General features: G+C 37.0%; 2 protein-coding genes across 3 annotated transcripts in view; both read right to left on the reverse strand.

The window, feature by feature from the left end:
- Nucleotides 1–198: 198 nt before the first annotated feature.
- LOC150100937 (uncharacterized) lies at nucleotides 199–27,503 on the reverse strand. 2 transcript variants are annotated; one of them, XM_090402206.1, is made up of 3 exons: nucleotides 27,296–27,503; nucleotides 3,042–3,124; nucleotides 199–850 (listed from the first exon to the last, which is right to left on the reverse strand). In XM_090402206.1, the coding sequence occupies exons 2-3, from the start codon at nucleotides 3,088–3,090 to the stop codon at nucleotides 255–257; spliced, it is 645 nt and encodes a 214-aa protein (XP_090258332.1). In that variant the 5' UTR covers nucleotides 3,091–3,124; nucleotides 27,296–27,503; the 3' UTR covers nucleotides 199–254. The 2 variants fall into 2 exon arrangements, with proteins under 2 accessions (XP_090258332.1, XP_090258330.1); XM_090402204.1 differs by lacking the exon at nucleotides 27,296–27,503 and adding an exon at nucleotides 8,024–8,549.
- The window catches only part of LOC150100938 (protein turtle-like), a 139,226-nt gene continuing 131,180 nt past the window's right edge, over nucleotides 19,761–27,806 (reverse strand). Inside the window, exon 16 of the mRNA XM_090401938.1 lies at nucleotides 19,761–19,889. Within this exon, the coding sequence (XP_090258064.1) occupies nucleotides 19,761–19,889 (129 nt within the window). The remainder of the gene's footprint in view (nucleotides 19,890–27,806) is intronic.

The raw sequence follows: 27,806 nt of genomic DNA on the forward strand, positions 1-27,806 counted from the left end.
TACCGTGAATGGTGTTTGCTGTCTTACCCTTCTCTGTTGTGTTTATGATGGACACGGCTGCTGGCATTAGAAGTGCTTCGTCGTTACAAAACAATCAGAAAATTATTTGTATGATTACAATTAGCACTGTGTGTGATTTTGGATTCGTTACGTGTTTGTACGGACTGTTCTGCCTACTTGATTTCAAATACTTCTCCATTTGTAAACGAAAACATAAAGCATTTTATTTGCTACTGAATACATATCAGATGAGTTTACTGTGGGAAAGGAATTCCAAGAAACTGCTCCTTTATTTCTTTTACTAAGTAATCCTTGATCAAGTTCGTAGTACTGTTATTTGTTAAATCCTTGACAACGTCAGTTTTGTAGTAATAATAGTTGTCGACGACATCTATGACTTCAATGTTGGTAAAAGTTGGAAAATGAACATCAGTCAGTTCGGGTCTGCTTCCACTGGTCCACGTGATCAAAGTTTTCATGTCCACCCTATCGATGAATCCCGTCACTTTACCTGTCTCGTTTACTTTCCAAAACAGGACCTTTTCTTCAATCGTCACATTCGCCTGTAGGGTCAAGTTGGAAACGGTAAGCGTCAGAGAGAAATTGGCACTTTGCTTATCGCCACTGAGTGTTAACTTGGCATCTCCAAGCCGTTGAATTCCGGACAGTCCTTTCAATAATCCCTGGGATGTCCACATGTTGCCAGTGTATGCTGAAGGAAACACACTGGGTTCAATCACTTTCTGCACTGCGGGATCTTTCAACATGGCTAGGAGACCATCTGTGTAATTGTTGACGTTCATGGTGATGGAACTGACATAGGAAGGTGGGACAGTAGCGCTGAAGACACCTAAAATAACAAAATGTATATTAAATTATTAAAATATATTGTAATAATACTATTTTCTTTCATTTTTGCTTTGCTAATTTCTGTAAATCGTAAACGATTACAGCCTGAACACAAAACCCGGATGGTCACTAACTGTCCCATCGGAAAGCGAGCTAATGCATTTAACTTCGTCTGTAAGAGACACAACAAGCACCAGCAATTGGGAAGACACGTTTAGCCTTTTATATACAGAGTTCGAGTAATGGAAGAGTATTTTATGACATGCTGCATTATTGATTTCTTTGATTTCCTTCAGTAAAAGTTGAGTTGAGTTACATTTGGTCTTCCAAGAAATCCAAAATCCAACGATAATCTACTGCATATCTAAAGGACCGACCTCAGTCGACTAAGCCATAAATTCTTTCTTATAGCTGTTCAGTTATGAAGATTCGGAGATTGAAAAAGAATTATAATTAACGAATTGATTTCTTACGTGATGGAAAAGCGTAAAAAATCTCACTGATAATCAGAAAAAAAAATTTTCTGTTTGGTTTTATGGCTGTAGCCTATGGCCACTTGCAGGCATGGAGCTCTAGTTAATGTGACTAATGTATATTGCAGAAAAGACGTGATAAATATTGATTGATAACCTCCTTCTGGCCAGTGGTTGCATACTAAGGCCGGCAAAATTACAATATTTGAAATGTATAACTCAAATTTTTAAAGGAGAGAGAGTAATGGATAATAATTTTATATTTAATGAAATGTTGTTTCTATAAATTATTTCTTTATTAAACTAAACTGTTTTAATTAATTTAGTAGAGCTTAATATTTTGCATTTTTAAGAGCAACGATTTAGAGTAGTAGCAATGGTGGACTTGGGAATAATCAGTGGCCAGTTTTCATTCAATCAAATGGCCAAGCGGAACTACAATTGTTTGTTTTAATGTCGAAGCGATATTTCAAATTGACAGCAGGAATAAATGTTAAATGGTTAGGAATAAGAAAAATAAATGTCAACATGACAGAACGCATTTAAACATTTACTCAAAATGCATTGGTCTTTCTTTGGGATTCCAGTTGGCCATCGTACATTAGAGTAGCACATTATTATGAATGTGCTACTCTAATGTATATACCCCATAAAGCATTAAGTCAGTATGGGGTACGTACGAGGGAAACTGTATCTGCCATGCGTGAACAGAGACCGAGTTCCTCTTCCTCGCCTCATATGATGCACAACTTAAATGATATTTAAGATGTCATTGATTATAAATGACGCCCTCTCAATGACCTCAAAGTTTACCCATATCTTCATTGATGATAGTACTCTTCATTCTTCTCTTTCATTTGACAAACCACGTACTGCCTCGTTATTAGGAATCTCAAGATCTGCCAAACATCAGAGTTTAGGCCATAAAGAATGGCCTAAACTCCAATTTCATTTAATGGGACGAGTATAATCTTGTAAATTTCAACTCTACCAAAACTCAGCTGTTTAATTTCTTGCAAGAAAGATCTCATATTACAACTCCTAGCTTTTGATAGATATTCAAACATGATCAGACCTTCCTTCTCGTACGCCTCCAGCATTTGGCACAAACAAATCTCAGCCATAGCTTCTTTAACATTCAAGAAACTTGGTTTTCTTTTTTTTTTTTTTCGCTCAAGGCACTTCTCACTTCTACATCTGAAAATCCCAAATCCACGTAATCTTGGAATACTGTTCGCACATTTCGATTAACGCAGTGAAATCCTTCTCTGCAGGATCTCTTTATGCTCTTCGGAAAAGGACAATCAGGTTAATTAATGATCACAGATGCTGTACAGTCCTTCTCTCTCTCTCTCACACACACACAGACGTGCAGCTTCTGCTTTATGCATCTTCTACAGGAAAGTACTTTCTTGGATAGTGCTCTGCTGAACCGACCATGAAAGGTATGATAACAAGAGCAGCTCAATACCCATAAAGATCTATCTCCACATCTACTGAACCAACTTCTCGTTCTCCTCTTCCATTTCATCTGTATCTATTCTTTGGAATAGCCTCCATCCCTCACTCTGGCCGTATTATGTTGCGGCTTTATGACAAAAATACAAATGTGATGAATTGAGAGCAAGCGAAAATAAAAATGTCTATTGTCTTCTGGTCTTAAGTCGTTAATGATCTCTAGAAAAATCATTCTTAATAAATCAATAGAGTAGATCTTACCTGTCCAGTAGGCGGCTGTTATCACGAGGAAGCACAACACGACCTTCATTGAATTTCGATTAGATATCAGCAAAGAAAAGAATCTGGAATAAATAGAAACGAAACTATCCTTGCTTATTTATTTTCAATAGTTTATACAAATAAGACAAATACATGAAACTGTCTTCATTTGTAAGTATAAACTTATAAAAGAAGAAATAAATTTATCAATTGAATCTATGCGGAGAGCGACAGCTAAGTTTGCTTATGAAACTACGGGAGTTACTTATAATTAAAAATAACTATATTCAACCAATTCCCAAGAAGGGTGACAAGTCACTGCCTTGAAGACACCCACCTAATAAACAACCGCCAGTATGGATTCCGTCGCTGCCGATCAAAAGAATCTGTTCACATATGTCGCCCATCTTTGGACAAATGCCATGGAGAAGTTTGACGAACGAATCTCAAGTGGTTGCACTTGATATCTCCAAAGCATTTGACCGGGTCTGGCACAAAGGCTTACTAGGCAAACTATCATCATTAGGTTTAACGCAGTACTTTAGTTGGATTGCCAGCTTTCTGTCTGGAAGCACACCGTGTGTGATGGTGGATGGCTCCCTATCCTCGCACCATTCAATTAATGCTGGGGTTCCACAAGGTTCTGTCTTATCACCAACCCTCTTCCTGCTATATATCAATGACCTACTTCAGTTGACCTCCAACCCAATACACAGTTTTGCAGACTGCAGCACACTACACTCCTCGCTTGCATTTGATAAATCGTACCCTACGCAACTCGCCTACAGAACATCAACCACCACCCTCATTTCCGTTATCCAAGCCATCCTACAATGGGGTTCGGCTAACCTCATCAATTTCAATGATAATAAAACCCACTTCTGTACTATTTCCCATTAAAAAGAACCATTTTTTCCAAGTATCCTTTTTGGCAGTATCCAAATTTCCAGACAGTGTTAGATCTCTCTTCTTGGAATTACTCTGACATCGAACTTTTCCTGGCATAAACACATCACAACCATTGCATCCACAGCTTCACAAAAACTGGGATTTCTCTGGCTCAAGATGTTACTTCACCCCTGAACACTTGTAAACCTTATAGAAATTATAAAATCAGCCTAGCTATTGAATACTGCTCCCACCCCATATGTGGGAGCAGTATTCAATAGCTAGGCTGATTTGTGCCTAGACGCTCCCTAAAAGCCTCTCAAAATGCTCGACTCAATACAGAGAAGAGCAATCAGATTTATTAATGATCCATCTCTTACCAACCCTTCCCCCACTTTCTGACAGACGTATGGTCTCTGCAGTATGTATATTCCACATATATTTCCATGAGAAATGCTCATCAGAAATAACATCAGTAATTCCTCAATTCAGCACTACGCTCGTTGGAACACGTGCAATTGCCTCCCAACATCTTTTCATAGTACACCTTGAAACCCACAGAACAAGTTTCTTCTCCTCCATCCCTGTGGAACAGTCTTCCCAAGGAATACAATTTAGTCATTTAAATCAAATGTAAACAAATTCTTCCTTTCCCAACCCACTACCCATACATGGTACTAATGTACTGTAGGTTGATCAACCGACCTCTTGTGTATGAGCACAACATAAACATGAAATTAAGACTGTCCAAAAGTTCATAAATTGTCTTTTATTAGCTGTTTGTTTTTTTCGCAGAATAAGTATATGTTGGATGTATAGCATTTTACGTTTATTCAAGTTGTGTGCTGAATATGTGCCCTAAACTTTGTTGGACTATCTCGGTTTTAGTCAGCCAAATCATTTTGGTAACCAGATTAGTTCAGATATTCCGAAATGATACACACTTGCATGCTACAAATGAAATGAGTTATTCGCTAAGCTGACAATCTGACTTATAGTCGAATTACAGGGCGATTAGTGATGTCACTATACAAGACAGACCACAATGCAAAGACGCATCGTTTAATCATGCTATTCTTACTTGGATGATCATTTACATTGTTTGGCAACCTATCCCAATAATTTCAACAGTTGTTAAAAGATGATTGGAATAAAGAAGGCTAAAACAGATCGATCTGTTTGCTTAATATTTACGATAAACAGACCATTTTTTTAATTCGTAGATTACATCAAAAAAGGCTATAAATGTAATGAGAAGTTTCGTTTCACTCATCCATTTTGGGTGCATTTAGTTTTCCTTATAAGGAAGAGAACGTATTTTTGAGCGGAAGAAAAGATGAAATAAATACGTCGCGTAGTTGGAGAGAGAGTGAGTATGTGTGCGCGCAATTGACATTAATCCTTTTCCTGGTTGAACTCTTCCCTGTTCTCACTTGGTAGAATCCGATTTATTAGTTTCAGTGTGTCAGTTTAGTATTTTCTCAAGAGGTCTTAAATCGAAGACCAAAGCTGCGTATTTGGAAATCCTCTTACCTGGAGCCAGGAATTTTGTCTCCTTAGTCCAGAGTAAGCGGTCTTCAGTTAACAGTTATTTTATTGCACTTTTACAAAAGACGAATGAAAATTTCTAATCTTAATGCAACTGAGAGAAGCTCTGACATTGTCGAGATAAAATTTTAAATACATCCTTTTCTATGATGAAGATGTTAGTCTAGTGCAATATTTCTACGGCACATGATTGCAGAATTGCATGTTAATTGTAGATTTCTAGGTAAACGTGAGAAAAATCACAAAAATCCTAATTATTCTCCGAGTTGTATTTGCAACGTTTGCTGTGTGACCTTTGAGCTTTCAGTTCCTGTCTACCATCCACCTTTGAACTTCCATTTCCTATCCACCAAGAATCCTAGCCTCATTAGTTTCTCGTAGCATAAACCCGCTAATATAATATACCGCTGGAAATCTAATCACGCCAAATTCCATAACTTTACACTTACTAACATTAAACCGAAAGCCAAATCCTTTGCCCAAATTTCCAGCCTATTCAAATAATTTTGTAAGTACTGAATATCAGTAGCATCCCTAATTGCCCTGCCCCTCTTCGCATCATCGACAAACAATTGCACATCAAACAACAATGGTCTAAGGACTGAACCTGGCAGATTCACACCCGCTGTATACCACTTTTTGATATCTGTCTGTCAACCATCCCCTGATCCAAGTCAATAGATTATGTTCCAGTCCCATATTCTCCAGTTTACGCAAAAGCCTATGCTGTGGTATCCTATCAAATGCCTTAGAAAAATCCAACATTATCATAGTGTATCCATTCCCTTTATCCAATTCGGCCGTAACATTGTTATAAAATATGAGCAAATTGCTAAAACATGAGCTACCTTTAGTAAACCCATGCTGTTCCCTGCAGAGTATAGAATGCTTTTCTACCCATTTCTATATGCGAGTTCTTACCAACTTCCTTAAATCTTCACTACCAGAGATACTAATAGGTCGGTAGTTGGACACATCAGTTTTTGTACCACCCTTATACAATGAACTATCATACATTCCTTCCATTCCTGTGGTATCATTCCTGAGCTGAGACTCAAATTATACAAACATGGGAAAGGCCTAGCCAGTTCAGCTGAACATTCCTCTGATATTCCATCTGTCCCTCTAGACAAATTCTTATCCAGGTTATGCAAGAGTTCTTCCACCTCATTTTCATGAACCTCTAACTCTTCATCCAACTTACCAGTAGCACTGTGCACCATGCTACATACACCTGGTTGATATATCTTAGCAAAGTGAGCACTCATTAACTGAACAATCTCCTTAGTTTCCGACACTCGTGTACCATCCGCATTCAATAAAGTTATTCTTCCACATTAATTCTATCTTTTGCTTGCGGCATAACGATAAAATTCTTTTGGATTGCCTTTAGCTTGCATGGTCAATTTCTTTTCATACTCGGATTTAGCTTTTCTCGCAATGCTCGTTACTTTTCTGGCCTGAGCTTTATATATTTCATAACTCCTCTCACTCTTATTCTCACGATATTCTTTCCACATCATCTTCTTCTGGATCTCTTGCTTAAGAAGGCTGCACATCCATTTCACTCCCAACATATTTATTCTTCGAACACTAGGGATACATTTAGATACCGTCTCATTTAAGCACTTTTTCAAAGATTCCCATGCATTGCTGACATTTTCCCCATTCGGTAACTGATACCATGGGACCAAATATAGTATTCTTCTAAGTTGATCATAATTTCCAGCTTTGTAGTTCAGCACGTAGCCATGTTTCTTATGAGATTTCTCTTCTACTCGATCAATATTCGAATAATGTAAGTCACTCATAATGATCATTCGTTTGGTACCAATAAGGCTAAATTGGAGATGCATTTCTTCGTCCGCTGCAATTGAACCGCCAAATCTGTAGCAGCATCATCTCACGATAATATTCCATTCTGTTAATTCCACTTCGCATCAGATAGCCTCAAAATGCAATGCTTCACGGGGCATTATTACCATCATTTTTCTTGTGTCCCTAAAATTTTAATTAGTCATAGTAACAGATACAAACAAAAAGATGGAGGGGGGGCTCTAAAAAGTGAGACAGTTATAAAATATCTGATATATTTTGGAATGAGTGTCGCACCTTCTCTCTAAAAAGTCTAAACACACGCTCACTAATAATATCAAATATCTTTAAAAACGATAAAACATGATGTTACGTCGAAAAGCTCTTACAACTGTTTATAAGGGCTTTTCAGGACTCGGTTCACGTTATTCGAATAGGAAAAATGACAGCACGAGAGAAAAGTCCCCGTTCCCCTGCCCTTCATTCAGCGTATGCATTTGATGAGACAAACAATAAAATAATACAAATAAATATCGTTGGGTAAGCACTCAAGATTGGAAAACAGACACTAATTCGGCTTTCCACCTTAAAAATAAAGAAACATAAAAAAATTAATTAAAAAAACGTTTAAGTGCTACCCAAATAATCACGAAGGTAGGAAAAATTCTAGGAGAGACTACCAAGAAACAGCCTTAATAACTTACTACACACAATATCATAGTAACCCTTACCTGCAAGAGCGAAGAGGGAAAAGGGCTAATTGCTGGTTGGGCCTACGAAGATATCCACTTATGCTATCACAACGAAGGTCAAGGATTAATCAGGATAATCATCAATCAAACATATCAAGTGATTTCGCGTTATCTCCAAATGAAAGTTTGCAATTTTTGAATTTTTTTTAATCCTTCCTAATCCTTACACACAGGAGTACACAAATTTTTTTGGTTAACCCTATTTCTTGCGCATACTTTCAATGCTTATCCAGCACTTCATTTAAACATTTGTCTTATGGTTTTAATTAATTCTGTTTATCCTTTGAAGTCCTCCTTTTTATCTATCGATCAGCGATAATCAACTGTTTAATTTGTTTTTCCCACTGCTGCAGTTCTAGATAAGCAAGCTACACGTGAACTTAGCACAGTCTCAACAGTTATCTACAATTCTTGATCATATCCAGATACTTGGAAGTAGGCGGTGTTTGATTTATGGACGACAAAATTTAGTAGCAACGCAAGTCATTCAGATGCCTATGTTTCTTGATCAACAACAGTTGAAACGTAAACACATCATACCTACAATAATAAAAACATGTTGACTAAGTGTATTGAAAATATTTGCTCCAAATACATTTTTGTTACACATATCATAATGCCGATTCCAATCACGAAGAGTAGCTCTGTGTATATTTTTCTTTGCAGTAGAGGTTGATTTGTAAACATGAACTACCAGAGTAGTTCAAATGCTAACCAGTTATTTCAGTATGTTAAATTCAACATTCTCCATTTTAACTAAAAGAAAAATCGGAACTTTTCCTCGAATCACTTCACCCCATCAACATTTGCTGATCCATCAAAGTTTTTCAGCATTTCTCATCGTACAACGCTAAGAAAGGAACTTCTAAACCAATCGCCCACACCATTGTATACTTACTTTTACAATAAGACCATCCACACCATGGGACCCGTTGCCAATAGCAACAGAGCCGATAAATAATGACAAAAGTCAGAGGGTCCCGAAGAGGGTTGTTCACTATTAACTTTAACGTGAATCTTTTTCTGACAGGATTTCTCGGTAATGAAAATGGATGAAGCACATTTACGCCCCCTGTTGGGGGAATAGCGAGACATTATCAAGTATGAGGCGTTAAGATGAAAGACACGGGGTTTGATACACGCCTCCTGCTAGCGTTCGTGAACCGGCTAACTACTGGGATGTTTGTCATCTCACTAAATCTGCAGGCTGTAGATGACGGGAGAGGGATGTGTGTTTAATTAGGGGGCCATTAATAAGAGAATTCGTCATGAAAAGCAACAAATTTCTTTCCATTTCATGTGTAACGATATGTTCTGTTGAACTATGTTAATCTCTTTTACTTATTTATATAAATGACTGAATTATTTCATCTTAAATATCTTTCGTGTTTATTTAGAAGCGTGGAAACTTTATCAGATGTAATAAGGATTGGAAAATTCAAAACTTTATCATCCGATTCCTCTGGGATTTGTCGACATGCCTTCCCTCTTCTAGAGTTACCGATACCGCTTGCCTTGAATTTCATTCTCCCGTTGATTGCGTTGGTTAAATGTGTCCGTAAATTGACTTTTGTAATGGGGAATTCAAATTTATTGACCCAATGCTAATTAGCATCCGAAAAGAGAAGTTTAAGGCAGATGCGTTACATATTACATGCATCCGAAATTGAATTCCTGTTGTTTAGATGCACGAATGAAGTTCAGATGAATGTCGATTGATACTTCTGCCATCTAGTGGGAATCAGCTGAAGTATAATTTAGATTCGCTGGTATAATAGGACTTGTAAGCTGTTCAGAAAGTTGAAATGAAGCCAACTTTAGTTACGTTCAATTGAATTTGTAACTGGAAGCACTGAGCAAAATTTTTATGGGATAAGTAAACAAGCACATGCATAAATGATAAGTTACATATATATACTTGTATTAATCTCTTTTATCTTATTTATTTTTGCTCAGCCGATTTTTGTTTTCACCCTTTTCACGGGTTCTTCCAAATATATCGCCCAGTTGAAAATAGTGGAGATCCAGGAAAGAAGGGATGGGGGGGGGGGAAGCTAACCTAGACATTATTAAAAGGGGAATCACAAAATTTATTTAACAACTATAGATTAGTGAGGGATGCAATAAATACTCGCTTTCGTTGTGCAGCAGTGTGTGGGGGAGGAGTCGTGTTAATGTGCTGTGACTACTGCATATCAACACAAAGATAGCGCGTGCTACTTCGGCAGTGGTATAAGATCTTTGTTGACTTAAACAGGTAAATGAACATCTGAAGGGTTCAGGTGGAGCGTTCAATTGCGATGCTTATAAAAACATCGGTCAGTATCTACAATTTAAACTAGATAGAGATCCTAATACTGCAAATATAGAATATTGTGGATCGGTAAAAATTATTAATTATATGAAGAGCCAAAGGCTTCAATTCGGCGACATGAACTTATTTAAGTTAAGGGATATTGCATCCCATATTGTTTCCTAGCCGAATAAGAAACTCAGAGTTTCATTCCGAACATAGAAACTATATAAAGTTCGGCGAGTCCAAGCATAAGCAAATACCTGGATAGTGCAGCACCTGACCCATTTGGTAGTGCAAACTGAGGCAACTCATAGAAAGGGTGGAGCAAGATCCGATCACTATTCTTGGTATTTACCCATAATGTGAACTTAGCTCCTAGGAGCTGTATTACTGTTCTACATTATGAGAGAGGTCACTACCCAGACCGGTTTCAACCTTATAGAAGGTATGCAAGTTCTGTTTGCTACAAACTTGGTATTATTAGGTCTACCTACTCACTGATGAGACTTCAATAAAGGTCGAAACCAGTCTGGGTAGTGACCTTCTCTCATAATGTAGAACAGTTATTCAGCTCCTAGGAACTGGGTTTCACATTATGGGTAAATACCAAGAATAGTGATCGGAGCTTGCTCCACCCTTTCTATTAGTTGCCTCAGTTTGCACTACCAAATGGGTCAGTTGCACTATCCAGGTATTTGCTTCAGCTTGGACTCGCCGTACTTTATATAGTTTCTATATTCGGCATGAAACTCTTTGAGTTTCTTATTCGGCTAAGAAACACTATGAGGTGCAATATCCCTTAACTTAAATAGGTAAAAATTATGTTTCTGGTAAAGGTCTCGCGTTAGTTATGGTATTTATAGTTCTGTTTTTGCATGAGCAAGATGTACGTCCTTCAGAGAGGAACATACACTGCTAGAAATATTATTAAGACCCTTGCTATTTCCCAAACCATTTTTATTTTATTTTCATGCGTCCATACAGCGTTGGTCCGCCATCAGCCCGACTGCAATCTCCACTCCAAAGGAGAGTTTCTATTCGATGCTGATAAATATAGATTTTGGCTCAGTCCTTCATGAAAACACGGATCAGCAATGAAATTGGACGTGTTCGACTCTCGTCCCAGTCAGTTGAGAAGACTTGGATTCGAACCTTAGGCGCGAACTTTAATAAAAAGGCTGTATACATCTACCAAAGATTTGGGAGACGGTCATACTAAGACCAAATTAATATTTATTACTTTTATTTTATTTTATTCTTTAAAACTTTCTAAGACTATCATTTGGACTACTATTTCAAAACTTTGAGGTTTTTTTTTTTAAACCTAGATGGCGCCATATTAGGACTTTAGTCTTGTGTTGCACGCTGCAATTACTTATACTAGCCCCACTGTTACACCGGATTGTGGTTGTCTTGCCTTTGTAACAAACTTTGTGTTGTGTGCTCTGACGATGCTGGATATAATACCAGCGAATATTAGCTTTTAAGTTAAATAAATAGTTATTTTCTTATCCATCTGTGTTCATCTCATACCGTGAAATCTATTACAAAAATGTCCGATGAACACATAAGCCTATCCATGCGTTTAATAAAAAGGCTTTTTCATGGCAGGTGAGTCATCGATCTCATATAAGGATCTTCCTTCATAATACACGCCTGAAGAATACACGCAATGTATAGTGCTTTAATGATATCAGACACAAGTGATTTCTAGTGTTGCTGCGTTCTCATTAGATGATATCAATTAACTTTAAACCTACTACCAGTAATGTTTCAATTTATTTACTCTTTTTTATCGAACGTACATAAATATTTATCTGCCCTCATCTATTACAATGTACGTGTCTGCTTTTATATCTTCCTATGGTCGCAGTGGTTTGTGCAAAAGAGTAACCACAGGATTTTTCCAGTATAGTTTATGAACAGGACGTTCAATTAGGATTGCTCGCATTCAGAATGGAACTAATGCACCTCTACCGAAGTATGGGGGTGGGGGGAGATGCATGTTTTTCTCTATTTATGATTGTGCAAACTGCAGAGTAGTGAAGTTGGAGTCACGGGAAAAGGTAACGATATCACGCGAAGTTCGAATAAGGGTGTGACCATTAGGTATCGAATATTGGGCGCATGGAGGATACAGTTCGCTTTGTTGTTCGTTCAGAGCCGATAATTCTACACAGAGAATCCTCGACGAATTTCTCGTCTTGATTGAAGAGAAACACGTTCCCTCATGGAATAACCGACAGACGTTGTTATAGACGACATCACGGTACAGTGTGAGGAGAGGCAGAAACAATCAACTAAATTGCGATGCTCCATAGTGTGGAATTTCAGTGTCTTTGGATTGCAATACCAGTTTCATCCGTCAAAAGTCATCGTCAAAAAGCGTTTCTGCGAACGCCAGTTGGACATTACAAAATGTAGTGTACAGTGGTGGTTCCTTCTGCACCACAAAAATACCATCATTAGATGGAATCCTTGTTCTTGGTTTTCCAAGAACAAGGATTCCATCTAATGATGGTATTTTCGTGATGGTAGGAATGTCATCATGGTTCGTCATGGTATTAGGATCCGTGTTACGTATTGATGAAGGTGTGGCAATGTCGTCCTACTATATGTGGGGTCATCAAGGAATCGCTGTGTAGTCAAGAGATTGTGGTCACCCTCATTCTCGGTACTACTGTGTTACACTTATTTCTAGACTGCGAGAGTTTCTCAAGACAACGTCCGCAGATCAAGCAGAGTATTAAGTGACTTCTTGGAAAATTTTCCGTAAGATGGCAAGAGAACCTTGAGCATTCTAAAGCGGTATACGAGATGTATGTGATGAGCACGGTAATTTTTAACGGCTGATTACGAGTTTCTGTTACTGAGATTCGGTTTTCACTTTTGAATCACAGAATTTAGTTCCGTCCGCTCCTACAATGATTTTAGCCAAATAAACCATTTTATAAATTCGCTACTACATTGGATCTCAGTATTAAGTTAAGTACAATATAAGATTGTATTTAATTTGTTTGGTTTTTAAATATTTTAAAAAATATTATGTGGAACTTGATGTTTTAATGAATATAACATCTTTTAGAACTTTCCAAAACGAAATGAAAACATGCATAAAGAGGCCTGAGTGTTCTGCGGCTGAAATTGTCTACTGCTGCCATCTAGTAGTCGAAACGTGCACTACGTGTGATTTTTAACTAATGCAAACAAATTACATTTTTATTTTTAAATTTTATGCTTTTCTAAAAATGTAAACATATAACCTTTAAGTAGTTTCCACTAAGAGGTACACTTCTTTGAAACAATTCCATAAATTACCTAGAAGCATAACAGAGGCACGGGGATTTTTCAGAAAAGTATTGAGAAACAGGAGAGACATGCATGTTCGAAACATCGCTACAAACAAGTCTGCTAATAATTAGTTTGGATAACCTTTGATGCAACTGGCTGAAAAATCCCCACTAGAGCTTATATCTGATGGCTTGTCAACAGCCTGAGCACGCTAATTAAACTAGGCCATGATCTGTACATTGTAACCTTACTGGTTGTTAATTACAGCTAAGTAGAACAGCTCCCCCTATGGGGAATTTACGAACACCGTTTCATTTTGAAATTAACTTTGTTTATTTCCGAGTAGAAGACCAGATTATCTGCTTGATACGTGAAAGCGAATTATTTTAATCAGAAACGAGGAACTGGAATTGGGTATAAAATACAAGCAAAATCGAGAATGGACTTGGAAATGAACAAAAATGATCCATCATTTGAATTATATATTTCTTTCAACGGCAATAGAATGTGTGCTATAGAAATCTGTTAATGTGGGAAGGATCTTTAGGGGAGCGATAAAGAACTTTGTAACGTAAAGATTTGTTACCAACTGTGACATGTGACCAAAGTCGTTTTCATTTCAACTTAACGTTTTTCTTTTTTTTTTTTTGTGTGAGAATTTCCACCTTCTTTGAAAGCTTCAAGACTGCAAAAAAAACTAAGAAAAAGACAGCAATAAAAATAGCATTTTATTTGTCCATTCCAAGTACCGACTGGTTTACACTGATACAGGAAATTGTGGCTATATTTTACCTGAAACGACGATCCAAACCGAAAGCCGTATTTCACACTTCGCATTTAGTTCGAAAGGTCACGTGATGACCACGTTCCTAATGTAGCATCTCGTTTTAGGTGAAATATTTTACGTGTTTGGTAGCAGAAAGCAATTGTTAGAGTAGGCGAGATTTGATGCTTTTTGTGGCAGACGTTGGAATTGTCCAGTAAATCTTCTCATAATTGTTAGCAAGCTTTCTTGCTTGTTGCGTCAATTGTGTTGGATGACTTTGAATTGCCGCATTGGTTGTCGTTCTTCCAATGTAGCACATTATTGCATTTCCTTATTTTAGGCAGGAAAAGAGCATTGTGGTTGTTCTGTTCATGACAGAAATCCTTCAACATATATTAACCGTTTAAATCAAAAGATTTTCGAGATAATAAGGCATTATTGTGGTATTTTTTCACTAGTTTTTTTTTCAGTGTATTTTTGTGTTTTTTTTTAACATTTATTTGTTGGTCGTTTGCTGCCAATAATAGGAAAACTGATCCAATATGCAGACGACACAGCTGTGGCTTTCGTTATAATTATGTAAGCAGTTCGTATGCAAATATGAAACAGAACTGTTTGGCAATCAGACAGCCAACAGTAAATGTCTGGCGAACATGGCAATCTGTTTGAACTAATTGTTGAAGTTCACAGAGTAGATAAATGACTTTGTAGATCTGATTTTTCATTTTTACACAGAAAAATTCACAAAGAAATTAACTTGAAAATTTTAATTAATTTAAATAGTTTGGAAAATTGATTTTAAGACATAATGAGGGGCATTATTTCCCCTTCCCGTAAAACTATTAATACTGTCCTGTACTTCGTTATGATGTTTATTTTCTCGTAATAATTAAATTCACTTCATTTTATTTTTTATACTAAAAGTTCATTTTTTATTAATAAAATTGAGGTTATGAAAATAATTTTGTAACTTATACTTTCTTGTTAATAGTGTTCCAAGAAAAAGTATGATCACGTGTGCAGTGGACAAGAAGGAAACAGTATTTTAGAGAGAGAGCTAGGAATACTGAAAGATTTTGTTGGAACAGGAGGAAAGTCAACAGAGTTCTCTGTCCAAGTTGTTTGCATGGATGTTTTTTGAAGCTAAATAATTCATGATAAGATTTTTACACTAAACTCTGATGAGGTAAGACAATTTTTTTTTTGCTTCAAGTTAATCAAAATAGATCTTTTTTATTTTTAGAAGAGCAGGAGAAGGAGGAGGTTAGCATTGAATCAGAGCAAAAAGTTTTCATTTCTAATTCTGATTTTATGTGCATCTGAGTGCACTGAAAACTGAATTTGTAATCTGAAAGGATCCACCAAGGAATGTTTTTGTTTTTCAGACATCACACGTTTTTTAATCTGAAGATAAAGTTAAAATCTGTGCATGAGATGATAAAGGGCATCTCTTATCTTTTCCATTAAGTTTTATCTAGATTACTATATTCGTATATTAATTATACGCATTTGTTTTTGTATTACACTTATCTTAGATAGGAGACTAAAATACACGAATGTAATGAACCAAATCCGATTCCCGACTTGGACTGAAAAACATTTTTAGATTATTTGAAATCCTCGAAGTATAAAACGGATGTTAAAATATCAATACGAAGTTTAGTTGCAGTAAAGAATTTGACTATTATTTATTATAACTAACTTGTATTTTTATAGCAGAACGACGGCTTTATTTTGTGCAATCCTATTAATTTTAATAACACCTTTTAATTTATACACCGAATCATAAAAATTGTCCAGGTTGAATTCCATCCTACAATTGGCAGCGATAACATATCTCCACATTTAACAATGGAACAACCCTTTCAGATAACGTGCTTCCAGCGTCATAACGCTTACTTTAACACAAAGAATAATACTGTACGATACGAACAAACGCCACCTGCAGAGTAGATTGAAATTTTATAAAATTGTTATGAGTATGAGGTAATCTTCGTTAGTTCTATGTGGTTACTTGTTTTTTTTAGATCAAGCCAAAGAAATTAATGCGTACGGAGCAAGAGTATTACATCTGCTCGTATTCTAACTTGCCTTCAGTTGAAAAATCTCATAAAATTTGTGTCGAGAAAGGATTCGAACCCAGATCTCTCGTTACTTTGGAAATCTATACGGGACGCTTTCCACACACTTGCTTAGACCTCTGGCTTCAATTTTTAGAGACAGAAATGGTTTAATATTTATATAACATGCTACTAGCATAAGAATTTGTTTATCGCTATCCATAAGTGTTTTTCTGCAATCTTCTCTCCACTGCTGTTAACATTTTCTGCTGGCATTATTCCAAGGGATATTCACACAACAAATACATAAGGAGGGAGCATACATTGTTGTTGTTTCTCAGCTTAAGACTAGTATCTATATGATCCTTACTTTACTATTTATTAATCTTTCTAAGGACCCGCTGTCTTGATAGCAACTCTGCAGCGAGATCGGTGACCACCCTTTGATCAGAAAGTTCTCGATTTGCTTACCGTTGTTGTAGGAAATAAATAAAGCCAGTCTCCAGAAGTATTAGCTCCCCCTTCTGAGTTTTTCAGTTCAAAGAACGGCTAAACTAGCCAAAGAACACACATCGTTAATTGACACAGTACATATTCCTCGCAGCCTTAATTGCTTTGTCGTAACATTAACAACCGTATGACCTCAGCCGTTTAAAATGATTTACTTTTGTGTGTATTACATTTATGAATTATACTTTGCCTTCTTATTGTGAAAACTAATTGGGCGCCGTACTTCTATTAAATATTTACTTGAGTTATTGGGTTTTCAGCCTAAATGTTTTCAATCTTAAACCATTCCAATATTCTTGAGATAAAAGCGCATTTCATTTTCTTGTGGTTTTTTGTTATCTGCTATTATGTTGATCTGTGACCTATTTCGGGATGTTGTTTCCGCATCGGTTTCGTACGGTCTTTATTCGTTTCCTTATTACATGCACAACTGATGTGTTTCCATCGTTTCTTTAATGGGTGGCACGAGCGTAAGATATCACGAGGTGAAACGAAACCTGCATGCTCCCAAACTGCGCAGATGTCTTGTAGCACCCACTAGTGACGTTGGAGTATGGGGGGGGGGGAAGAAACAATGATGTTCCGGTAACAAAGTTAACGCGACAGAAGGCGTTCTCCGTGTCGGTTTCCATGACAACGATAGTACAAGATAAGCTAGCTAAATGAAGCTTGTAATTGTGTTAGTTACGGTAGCTATGAACTAAGAATACAAATAATAACACTGTTGTAACAGAAACTAAATGGTTTAGTTTCATCCTGGTTTCTTTATCAAGATGGTGCATCGACGCATAAATCAAGAAACGAGCAGCGTTTGGTTGTAAAACAAAGACTAATTAACAGTTATCTTTTATTGATTCTTTTCGGAATACATTGCCAACCGTTTTATTATTTAGGTTCAGTAATATTTCCCCTATACACGGCTAAGTTTTATGTTTAATTCATCAATATTTCAAATAATGTTTGAATACTAATACTGTTTATGTACATATTAACCAATCAAGGATGTCCTTCATTTTGATTTTAAATAATGTGTGTTTATATTGTTATCGTGGTTACTCACGAGATGGCACCACTGCTGAGAAGAAATTCTAGAATTTTGTTCAAAAGATGTGCAATCAGGAACGGTTTTCTCTGCTAAGTAAACGAATTCAGATAAAATATTCATACCCTTTTTATATGATCAAGATAAGGAAAAGAAATGGTGTACTAAGAAGCTTTATGTAAATATTTGCCTTTGTTAGTGAAAGTCACTTCTTTTTACTGTAAAAGATGAAAGATCGATAGACAAGTGGCGCCACCGAACACTAACGGTTGCACAGAGAACTATGAACCTGAAGAGTAGTGAGGTGCAGCGCAGTAAAGGGGAGCTTCATCCCCCCCCCCCCATTAGAAATAGTTTACCCTCATTCACTAAACATTTATTGCTTTCTGATTTTCGATATGGAGCTCTTCGTGTCATCTTTGGGTTTATTTCGAAAGTTCCTTGAATATTTCTATAGATTTCCGATGTAGTCCATTGCTGTTATGAAGGCATAAATGCTTTAGCGATAGCCAACAAATTAACTTCAGATCCATAGTTACTTGCTTTCGGTTTAGTCTAAAAGAGCTCTCGTCAATGGATTTATGTGAAGAGCGGAGATTACCATTACTCTCCGAATTTAGCTGAAGAATCTCGGACCGATGCATCTAATTAAATACTAAAATCCAATGATTTCCCGCTTCCGATTTAGTGCTTTTAACTCGATGCTTTTGATTCCCGATGCGAGTTGAACGAATAAATGGTAGAAGGGTGGTCCTCATAAATATTCCAATGATTGCAAACAGACATACTATGTCTTACAATAACGGATGCACTCTTAGCATATTATCACTGCAAAGTTATTGTCTTTTTAGATAATTTTCGTCTCCTGGTACGATTCCCATCCCGTTCAATCGTCCTTAAGGTATTAAGCCGATTGGTTTGCTTTTGTCAACGCATGGGTGTTCTCAGAGCAGTTTGTGTGTTTAACAAAGGGAAAAATCCGATTTTGCATGAAGAAAACTTCTTGTTGCCTTCATAAGAGACTACCTGACTCATTTAGTTAAAATTTCCCCTTTCCAAACAAACCGTTGGCCAAGCGGATTCGAATCCACTTGGGTAAACAACGCTGGCTTGCCACAAAACACGTACATTGTAGACCTTTCCCTAAACTCGTTCCTTTAACAAGATTCCCTGTGATTTGCTGATGATACGTAAATAATAAGAGATTGAGGCGGTCATGAAAGCGCGCGCTCACGCAAGCATATTTCTGTGCGTTTTCTGTAAACAGTGCTGCAGTCAAGAATTCGGAAAAAAATTTGGTGTAGCTCTATCAGATAACATTCTGCATTTAAAAATAAAATTCAAATTCAGATAAATAATTTGTAAATGTTCAGTACGTCTTTAAAATCATTGTCTCAATTATGAGCATGTATAAGAAATTCAGATACAAATTAGCACATCAAAACACAATTTACGCATTGCTCGAGGGTTTTAATTCGTGGTGTTCAAAGGGTTTACCAATAGGCGTTGAAATCCTGAGCGTATTTTCAAATCAAATATGAATGTTTCGAAAAACACAAGATAACAGCATATCGTATATAAAAACTCATTGTTGTGGAAGGGATAAATAGGTAAAGAAAGCGTTTGCATTGTTTACTTCTTCATGCACTCACTAGATGGCACCACATCAGCATCGTACACTTGTATCGCCAGCAGCAGGTTGGAATCCTACGTCAAAGCAGACCCAAACAAGTTTAGTCAATTTTTTTTTATTACAATTCCACATCCAGTTTTCCATCTCTTTGGATGTGTGACACGTGATCTGCAACTGACGGTGGTGATGTGCAGCACACCGTGGTTTCTTGATTGAAGACATTTGGTACCATTTCTATTATGTCGTTCTACAATAGCAGAATAAATGCACAATTATCTGTATGCTTACTGTACACTAGCACGTGCTCGGTAGTAGATATTTGTACGCCCACACTTCATAGAACCGAGCTTGGCAATGTGCCAACAATAGTCAATTCATGCTAAAGGGGAGAAAGATATAAAGGACGCGAAATCACGTGCTTTGATACGCAAATTTTCCAACTGCTATACAGTACAAGCAAAATAGTTACCACTTTAAAAACTAGAATGTTCTAAGATGAAAAGCCAAACGGCTATTTAATAAATAATAAATTTAATTAAGTTAAATTTAATAAATAAATTTAACTACAATGTTCATAAAAGAAAAGTTAATTTTCCGACGTGTAATAATAAACAACTCATCCCACAAGACGGATTGATTACCCTATTATCGGAATGGATTCTCCTTCTTCTGTCATGCGCAGAAGTGTCGAAGGGTCTGGCATCTGTGGGAGTACAGTAAGTTACAAGGAATACCCAAAAGCGATTCACTTACATGAATGTTCATCATCAGGTCCGTTCGTTGCATTGCTTTCCGATTTCTACTATCTATCTATCTATCATAAAAAGGTAAAGTTCTCCGGACAAAATACTGTTTGTTGAAAAATTATTAATATTTTCTGCTTTATTATTATTTTCTTTCATTTAAAAAAATTTATCTTTATATATCCAAATAAATAAAACTATCTTTGCACGAGTGTCACCGATTTCTTATTCTTATAAGATGTCGAGAGTCCTAAACCATTTCTTCAATTACAAATAAAATTTTGTGCATTTACACCGATAGATGGCGCGAATACAACGCACGTGTTACTCAAGTAATATTTTTGAAGATTTCTATTTCTAAGGCGTTTTTCTTCTTCCGAAAGATGCTTCCTGCACATCTTAGGGAGCCGATAAGAATTATTGAAAAGATGGAGATGGACCAAGCGGTCGATGCATTAATTCCGACTTCAACCGGATGCTGGGCGACAGTTGATACCTCTGGAGGGGAGTGATTGATGCTCGGCACCATGGAAACAACGGAACTCTCGTTTCGGACATTATTTATTTGTTGAGGAAATTTGCCCCCAAACAACGCGATGTTAACCAACTATGACGGCTGATCGAGGAGAGAGCCTAAATGCAGCTCGCCCAACTCTAAAATGGATGAATACAAATCGTCAAGCGTAGGCGGATAGTGGCCACACACACATCTCCGCGAATTCCCAGTCTAATTTATTGATGGAATTTCCCGAAAGCGGTTCGTCTTCATTGCCAAACTTTGCACTTACTACGTAGTTCCTCATATCTCCGAGAGAGGGCGATAACGCACGTAGATCAGTGTGGATGACTGTAGTGGGGAATTGGCTTACGCTACATGCGCGGTAGTATGACTTCATCCGTTTTATCAACTCCAGTCAACTTATTTTTATACCAAACAGGAAAAAAAAAAGATGTTTCTAATACTATTATTGATGTGACTAACCTTATCTTTTCTTCAAAAGACCCATTTTGTTCATGATGCGGCCGACTGTGATGATCATCTGTGATAGCTATGATTATCCTGTTTACAAGACGGATGTACACAGATTTCTTTCAGGCCGCAGATCTTTTATTTTTCTTCCCTACCTACAGATTCTTCATGCGTGATTCTGAGCTTCGTAGGACGCTGTTTAATTTCATTTTTTTCCCAGCACAATTGGCTATCGTTCACAACCGCAGAAGGGAGGTCATCTAACATCAGCTGTACAATGTGTAATTGATGTTCGACTGCCGACATGTCTCTGTCGAGACCTGACTAGAACAGATGGTGGCTTGTTATTCAACACGGTACGGACAAAAGGTGGCGAAGGAAATCGCTAAGGAAACTTTTAATAAGAAAAAAATGCAAGGATGTCCAACAACGTGTGCTAATGTGGATATTTAGGGACGATGTCTGGGTAAATGTGAGTTTAGTGCTGATAATGGGAACAGTTGCCTTGTGAGAGAAATAGCACATTGACACTTTGCGTATGTATTGCTATGCATTATGGGACTGTTAAAGTACTCTTCAGCGGACTTTGCAATACATACGCAAAAATGTAGATAAGAATTCTTAGTCTAGTGCCTTCACTACACTAAGACAGTATTGTTATTCTCAGCCAATATTACGCTATCAAAGTGACTGCTCAATCTTAATATTTGATCGACAAAGAGAAACCATTGAGAGCAACAAAAATTGTGTTTTGTTGTTGTCAATGACTTTAAACTGTCGTTTTTGGTGGCATTTGAATCACTCTGTTCCAGTTCGGTCACAACTACCAACCACCTACCTTTCTGCCATCTAGTGCCACTACTGAAAACTAATTCATGTCGTTTACCGTTGTAAACAGTAATCGAGTGGTTAGCTATGCACTTTTAACACTCCCACGAGATACTGCTAATGAACACAACTACAAACCTCTTTCGCATTACTTCATTTTAAACCACTCTTTGCCTTGACCTTTGTCGATATTTTCTAGTTGCGAACAAACCTTAATGATCAATTAATATCCCGTCGCAATGCTACGGGGGTTGTTAGTACGATCGGTGAGCGATTGTCGCTCAAAGTGGGAGACAGCATCAAGCGTAAAGTGGTCGTTGCATACCTAGACGCTTACTTTAGCGAAATGACGCCAACCCCCCCCCCCCCCCCCCTTCGCACGTGCAGGTTTCCATTACCTGACATGTGAAATTGTCCATCTGTTACCCTGGTGAAAATTGGCGAATAATTAGCGGGGGAGAGAGAGATTTAAGTCAAACTAATGACTAATCAATGTTTCCATGATGGTTTAGTGCAGTAATTAATGGGGATAGAAAGAATGAATTACACAGGTTAATAGGACGTGTCGCAGAGGTGGTGGCCGGTTTTACAGAATCGATACGCGCCATCGGTCGTTGGAGGAGTGCAACACACGTCATGTTGATAATCGCCGACTCTAAGAATATGAGAGTTCTAAAAGGGCACGCGACTTCTCAGTGTAGTTCGGAAGAAGGACACGGTCTTCAGTTAGCGTGACCTGGGTTAGAATTCTGTCCAGGACGCGAGAGACTGAGTTGTGGTTTCCATTTCGGGGTCATAGTTCAAACGTGTGCCTCATGAGAAACTATTGTGAAGCGAACGTATAAGGCGCTGATCAGACCCTTCCTAGACATCTACGACTTCAAATATATAACGAATATTTTTCTTTCAAAAGAAATTAAGAAGAATTAACTAATTTATTCTAGAATAGGAGCCTTCATAATTCATCCTTTCTTCTTGTCTCCATTGAAATTTTAAGATACTTAAAGATGACGACGGTGGTTCTCAATTCACCCGTCACTGTTTGGAATTGATTTCTAACTGTTGTTACCTGCTTGGTTAGTTGTTTACATCATGGCAAAGTTAATAGGCGAGTGTATTGCCAGTTAATAAAATTTCGAATCTAAATCCATTGACATTTAAAACTAACAGTAAATCATAACGATTAGCAAATGGCAATCTGAGAAATAGTTATGTTAGAATAATATTCTTTAGTCGCAGTAGGATTAAATTTTAATTCTAATTACCTAAATTGGTCACTGTACATCAACGGATGCACGAATGAGGGCACACACTTTTATTTATTTATTTTTAATGTTTGAATATTTTTATTTCTTTCAACCTACCCGTCCCCCACCACATTTATCTATTTCATTCTTAGTCATGAATCCTCCGTGGCTCACTCGATAGCGATGTCTTTTGGGTTCGATTCCCGTCTAGGAAGTGAAGTACCTTTACAAAATGTCTTGATTAACTTAAGGTGAGTTGGCCGTTCTCTCCCATGGAAGTGGAAGAGATTCTCCTTTCGGACACTCGGTTTTTTTGTTCCGCAAAAGAGGCAAACCAACCAGAAGGACACTTGCAATTTCCAGAAATAATACGTAGCCTCATAGACTTAGTTAACCAAAATCAAATTACAACTTTGATGATGTCATCCCACAATACCCTCAGTAAACTTTATCAGAATACCTTAAATTTTTTTTTGTTTAGAGATGTCGCTGACCAAAGCTGATGGAAATAATCCAAGAATGATCTAACCAGAGAAACGCCTATAGGAGTGGTATCATATCTTCCTGAAGTAAATCTTTTAATTAGACCAACAGTCCATTGTGCTTTTCTAGCTGCCTTACTGATATGATTTCTGAACTTAAATATTTTAACCAACACGTCATCCCAATCTTTATACTCAGTGATATTGTTATATTGGAGATCATAAAATCACCTTAAGTATTGATGAGAAGACTTCGATAAGAAAAAGAAACAACGAAAGCAGATAAAGTTTCATGTCCTTTTGCAGTTGTCAACATCTCCATGGTACGCTCAGAAGAATGACACACGCTCTTTATGTTGGAAATATCTGGATTGATTCAACTCTTTCCAAGGAGGAGATTACAATTGAAGGCCTTTTTCACTCGAGCTAATGTACGAGATTCCAGGTGGAAGGAGAAAGTTCTCTTCCAAAGAACACGGTAGCTATGATAGCACTAGATTCCGACTGCAGCATACTTCTTTTAATTTAGTGGTAAGATGCCCATCACAACTTCCATTTCAAGCATTCTTAGTTCAACTCATACCACAAATGTTTTATTTATTTATATGATCCCACCTCACACGAAACGTTTTGAATCTATCTTCCATCAATAATATTAACAAGATAATTCGTTCCTCGAGGTGTGAAAAAGAGAGTCGATACATTTAATACCACACACTCTCTGTGTGGTATTAAATGTATCAACTCTCTTTTTCAATTCAAATAACGTACTCAACATATTGGTTAAATTATTAAATGCCCTTTCCAGCGCCTTTTCCCTTGGAATTCTCATGGAATTTGCTGACAAATTTCCAAATGCAAGTTTGGAAGGGAGCACTCCACCAATCATATTTTATTGAAATTTCTTCCTTTGTGACAGTCTCCGTCTTCGTTAGCTGACTTATCATTGCCAACACCAACCACTTAACACAATACACCGAGGCACAGAAATAGATCTTTCTTAAGGTACGTTGCTATGACAACACGCTTCTAATTGTTCTCCTCATGTTCCTATGGGCCAAGAGTTCCGAAGTAGTGATATGTTGCAACACTGTCACCTCTAGTGATCAACAAAGTCCATTTAGAAGCACAACGAAACCTCATTTTAGTTCACTTAATATTAGATAATCCTTCTCTGCAGGGAATGCTCTAAGAAGCGGAAGACATCTTCTGCTTCAGGTGAAAAGACCTTGATTTAGCGAAAGACTAAATACTGTGCCGAGCACATTCTCCTTAACATCAGGAACAGTACAAAAAAAAATGAGTTTATTAAATTTTCAAGTACATATGAAGAACTAGCCTGCCATCTGCTGGCATTTTCGAAAATTATTTCGTTGCATAATGGCTGCTACTATTAAACCTAAAAGATCATGATCTGTTTCCGGATAGACCCACTTAAAGCAAACCTTTTATACGCGCAGTTGTGTATCGCAGTTGATGGTGGCCTTTAAGCAGAACCGGGTATTCTGGTAATGAGCTTCTCTTAACTGGAGGCCATCAATTCGCTCTGAAAAAAACGACCGTTTAGCTCCCACCACTTGTTCTTCCTAAATTATTCATAGCCAACGCGCTTAAAGCTTGCGCTGCGGTTTATCACTAGCCAGACGTGATAATGTGAGTTCGTATTTACCTCCTGAAACTTTCGAAGTAACCGAATTCTGGAGAATGATGATGTTTTCCTCAAAGGTGCTTTCGATATTCTATCAGCAACGTTTCTAATTAATTTAATTTTCCGCTTTTGGTTGACCTTTTTACTCGACCCTTGATTCATCGGAAGAAATCTTCTGTAGAGTTTCACTAATTATATTTCGAGAAAGTACTTTTGAAAAATCAGTGTCCAGAAATTGAAGACACAATTTTGATGGTGGATCCAAATTACGATACAGGAAAGAGCGGGAGCTCATCGTAATCCAACCGACGATGGGCTGCAAAGTTCTGTTCAACTCGAGTGCTTTCTGGAACTGGAGGGGAGGGTCAGTTAATATGAAAACCCTAATTTAGAGACAAACACGGAATGTTTTCGAGCCATTTCAGTCCTCCAAGAAGCAAATTCACGCTCTCGCATCGGGGAATAAAAATCATTTACTGTTAAAGATATTCACAATCCTTCGTGTCCCAGAAGGATTTGAATCCACGGTCTGGAGTTTGGGGAATGGGACGCTGCCCACCCGTCAACCAAGCCGGAAATGTACTTAAAGTACTTTTGAAAATACTTTGATACATGAGAATATTTTGTCCTCCTTAGTCTTAAATATTTTTTACTGAAGTAAAAATAAATCTTTTTAAATAAAGATCAGAGGTTCTGTTAGAATGGTTGAATAGTTTGTTGAAATTGTCATTTAAGATCTGTTATTAAGTTCGTTGAATCGCCTTAATTTTTGTTTAGGACCATGAATGGTAATAAAGAGATTTAAAGATATATCGACTATGAATAACCTGTGAGGAATGATATTGCGAAATGTCAATTTCTTTTAGTTTTTTTCAACTTCATAAAAACTTCATTTACTTTTTTTTTATAACTAGCTGTGATCATTTCCATACTTGTTTATGATGATTGGTTTTTTTTCGGAAATGTAACACCAACAGCATAAGACGAGGATTCTGTAATTTCCTTCATTTTATGAATCCAACAACTAACAGTGCCTACTATAAGATCGTTCTTTCCGATAGGTTGAAACAAAAGAGAGATTTCTGAATCCATTCTTCAAATTCCGATTTTTTACAGTTAAAATCGTAAACACCAAGACGACTTAAGTGCTTTATATGAAATGCAAGCGAATAAGGCGAGTTTATTATGTCTATTAATGGTATGTGCACTCGGACTGGTTCATTCAGCCAACTCAAGATGCTCTCACGATGCAGAGACTCATATCAGGGCTCTCCTAAGCAAAAAGAAAATTGTCTTACAAGCAACAATATTTAGTTTCCAATATATCAAGTTAGTATTATTTTGGATCTCTATAAATTAGCCAACATAGTGCTATACAATTTATTTGGCATTTTGTAAACTTAAACAATCTTTACAATGTTAACAGTTTAAATTTCTCTAATTTTCGTAATTTCGCATCTTCATATTGCTGTGTTTAGCGTATTAACTTTAACATTAGTTCGAGTGGTCCTTTGATAGCCTAACCCTTGTTTACGTGTGCAGTTTCAAGGCGTGTACAGAGTTCTATTGATTCTACAAACTTCACAGAAATTGTGGACAGACAATGTTCCAAGCTATTTGTTTATTCTTTAAGGGAAAATGCTAATACCAACTCAGTTCTCTTGCACTAGTGTCGAACAAGATGTCTCGGATGTGTATTGAGCTTTAGAATGCAATATTGTATATTTTTACTTACCTCGAAAAATAAGTCAGTTAATTTCTATAAAAACGGCAAATTTCCACTCTTGGAGATTACGTGATCAACTCTTACTCTTCTAACACAGGAAAAAAAGATGCGATTTGTGAAATAGCATCTATATAAAATATGCTTGATAATGCTCTTTTTTATGTAAAAACATAAAATTTAACTAACTACATGTAAATACATTATTAATGGTTAAACATCCTATTCCCAGCTCAAGTTAATTAACTGTTGGGCAAAAGTTAATTTAAACAGTCTGATATTAGGGAAAAAAATAAATAAATCCACGAGGGTAGCAGACATTTTGATATAAACACGTCCGTTCGGCGATTTTTTCTTTCATGTTTGGCAAACGCAAACAAGATAAGGTAGTCTGATTGTTTTCAATTTCTTACGTACATCTTGAAGCGAGACGATTACCAGAAAAACATCAATGTTTTGAGGAGCAGCATTAATCTTAAAAGTCAGTGGGTACTCTCTTTTAGGAACTGAAATTTTCCCAAAG

The sequence above is a fragment of the Typopeltis vanoorti genome, chromosome 12 (assembly GCF_054136105.1).
Source record: "Typopeltis vanoorti isolate ZY-2024b chromosome 12, IOZ_Tvanoo_1.0, whole genome shotgun sequence".
Taxonomy (NCBI): Eukaryota; Metazoa; Arthropoda; class Arachnida; order Uropygi; family Thelyphonidae; genus Typopeltis; species Typopeltis vanoorti.

What these genes read in the sequence shown, in the direction of transcription:
- LOC150100937 (XM_090402206.1), bottom strand. Translation starts at nt 3,090, where the DNA reads ATGAAGGTCGTGTTGTGCTTCCTCGTGATAACAGCCGCCTACTGGACA. An exon ending in AACAGCCGCCTACTGGACAG is followed by an intron (nt 851 to 3,041) that starts GTAAGATCTACT and finishes TTGTTATTTTAG; the next exon opens with GTGTCTTCAGCGCTACTGTC.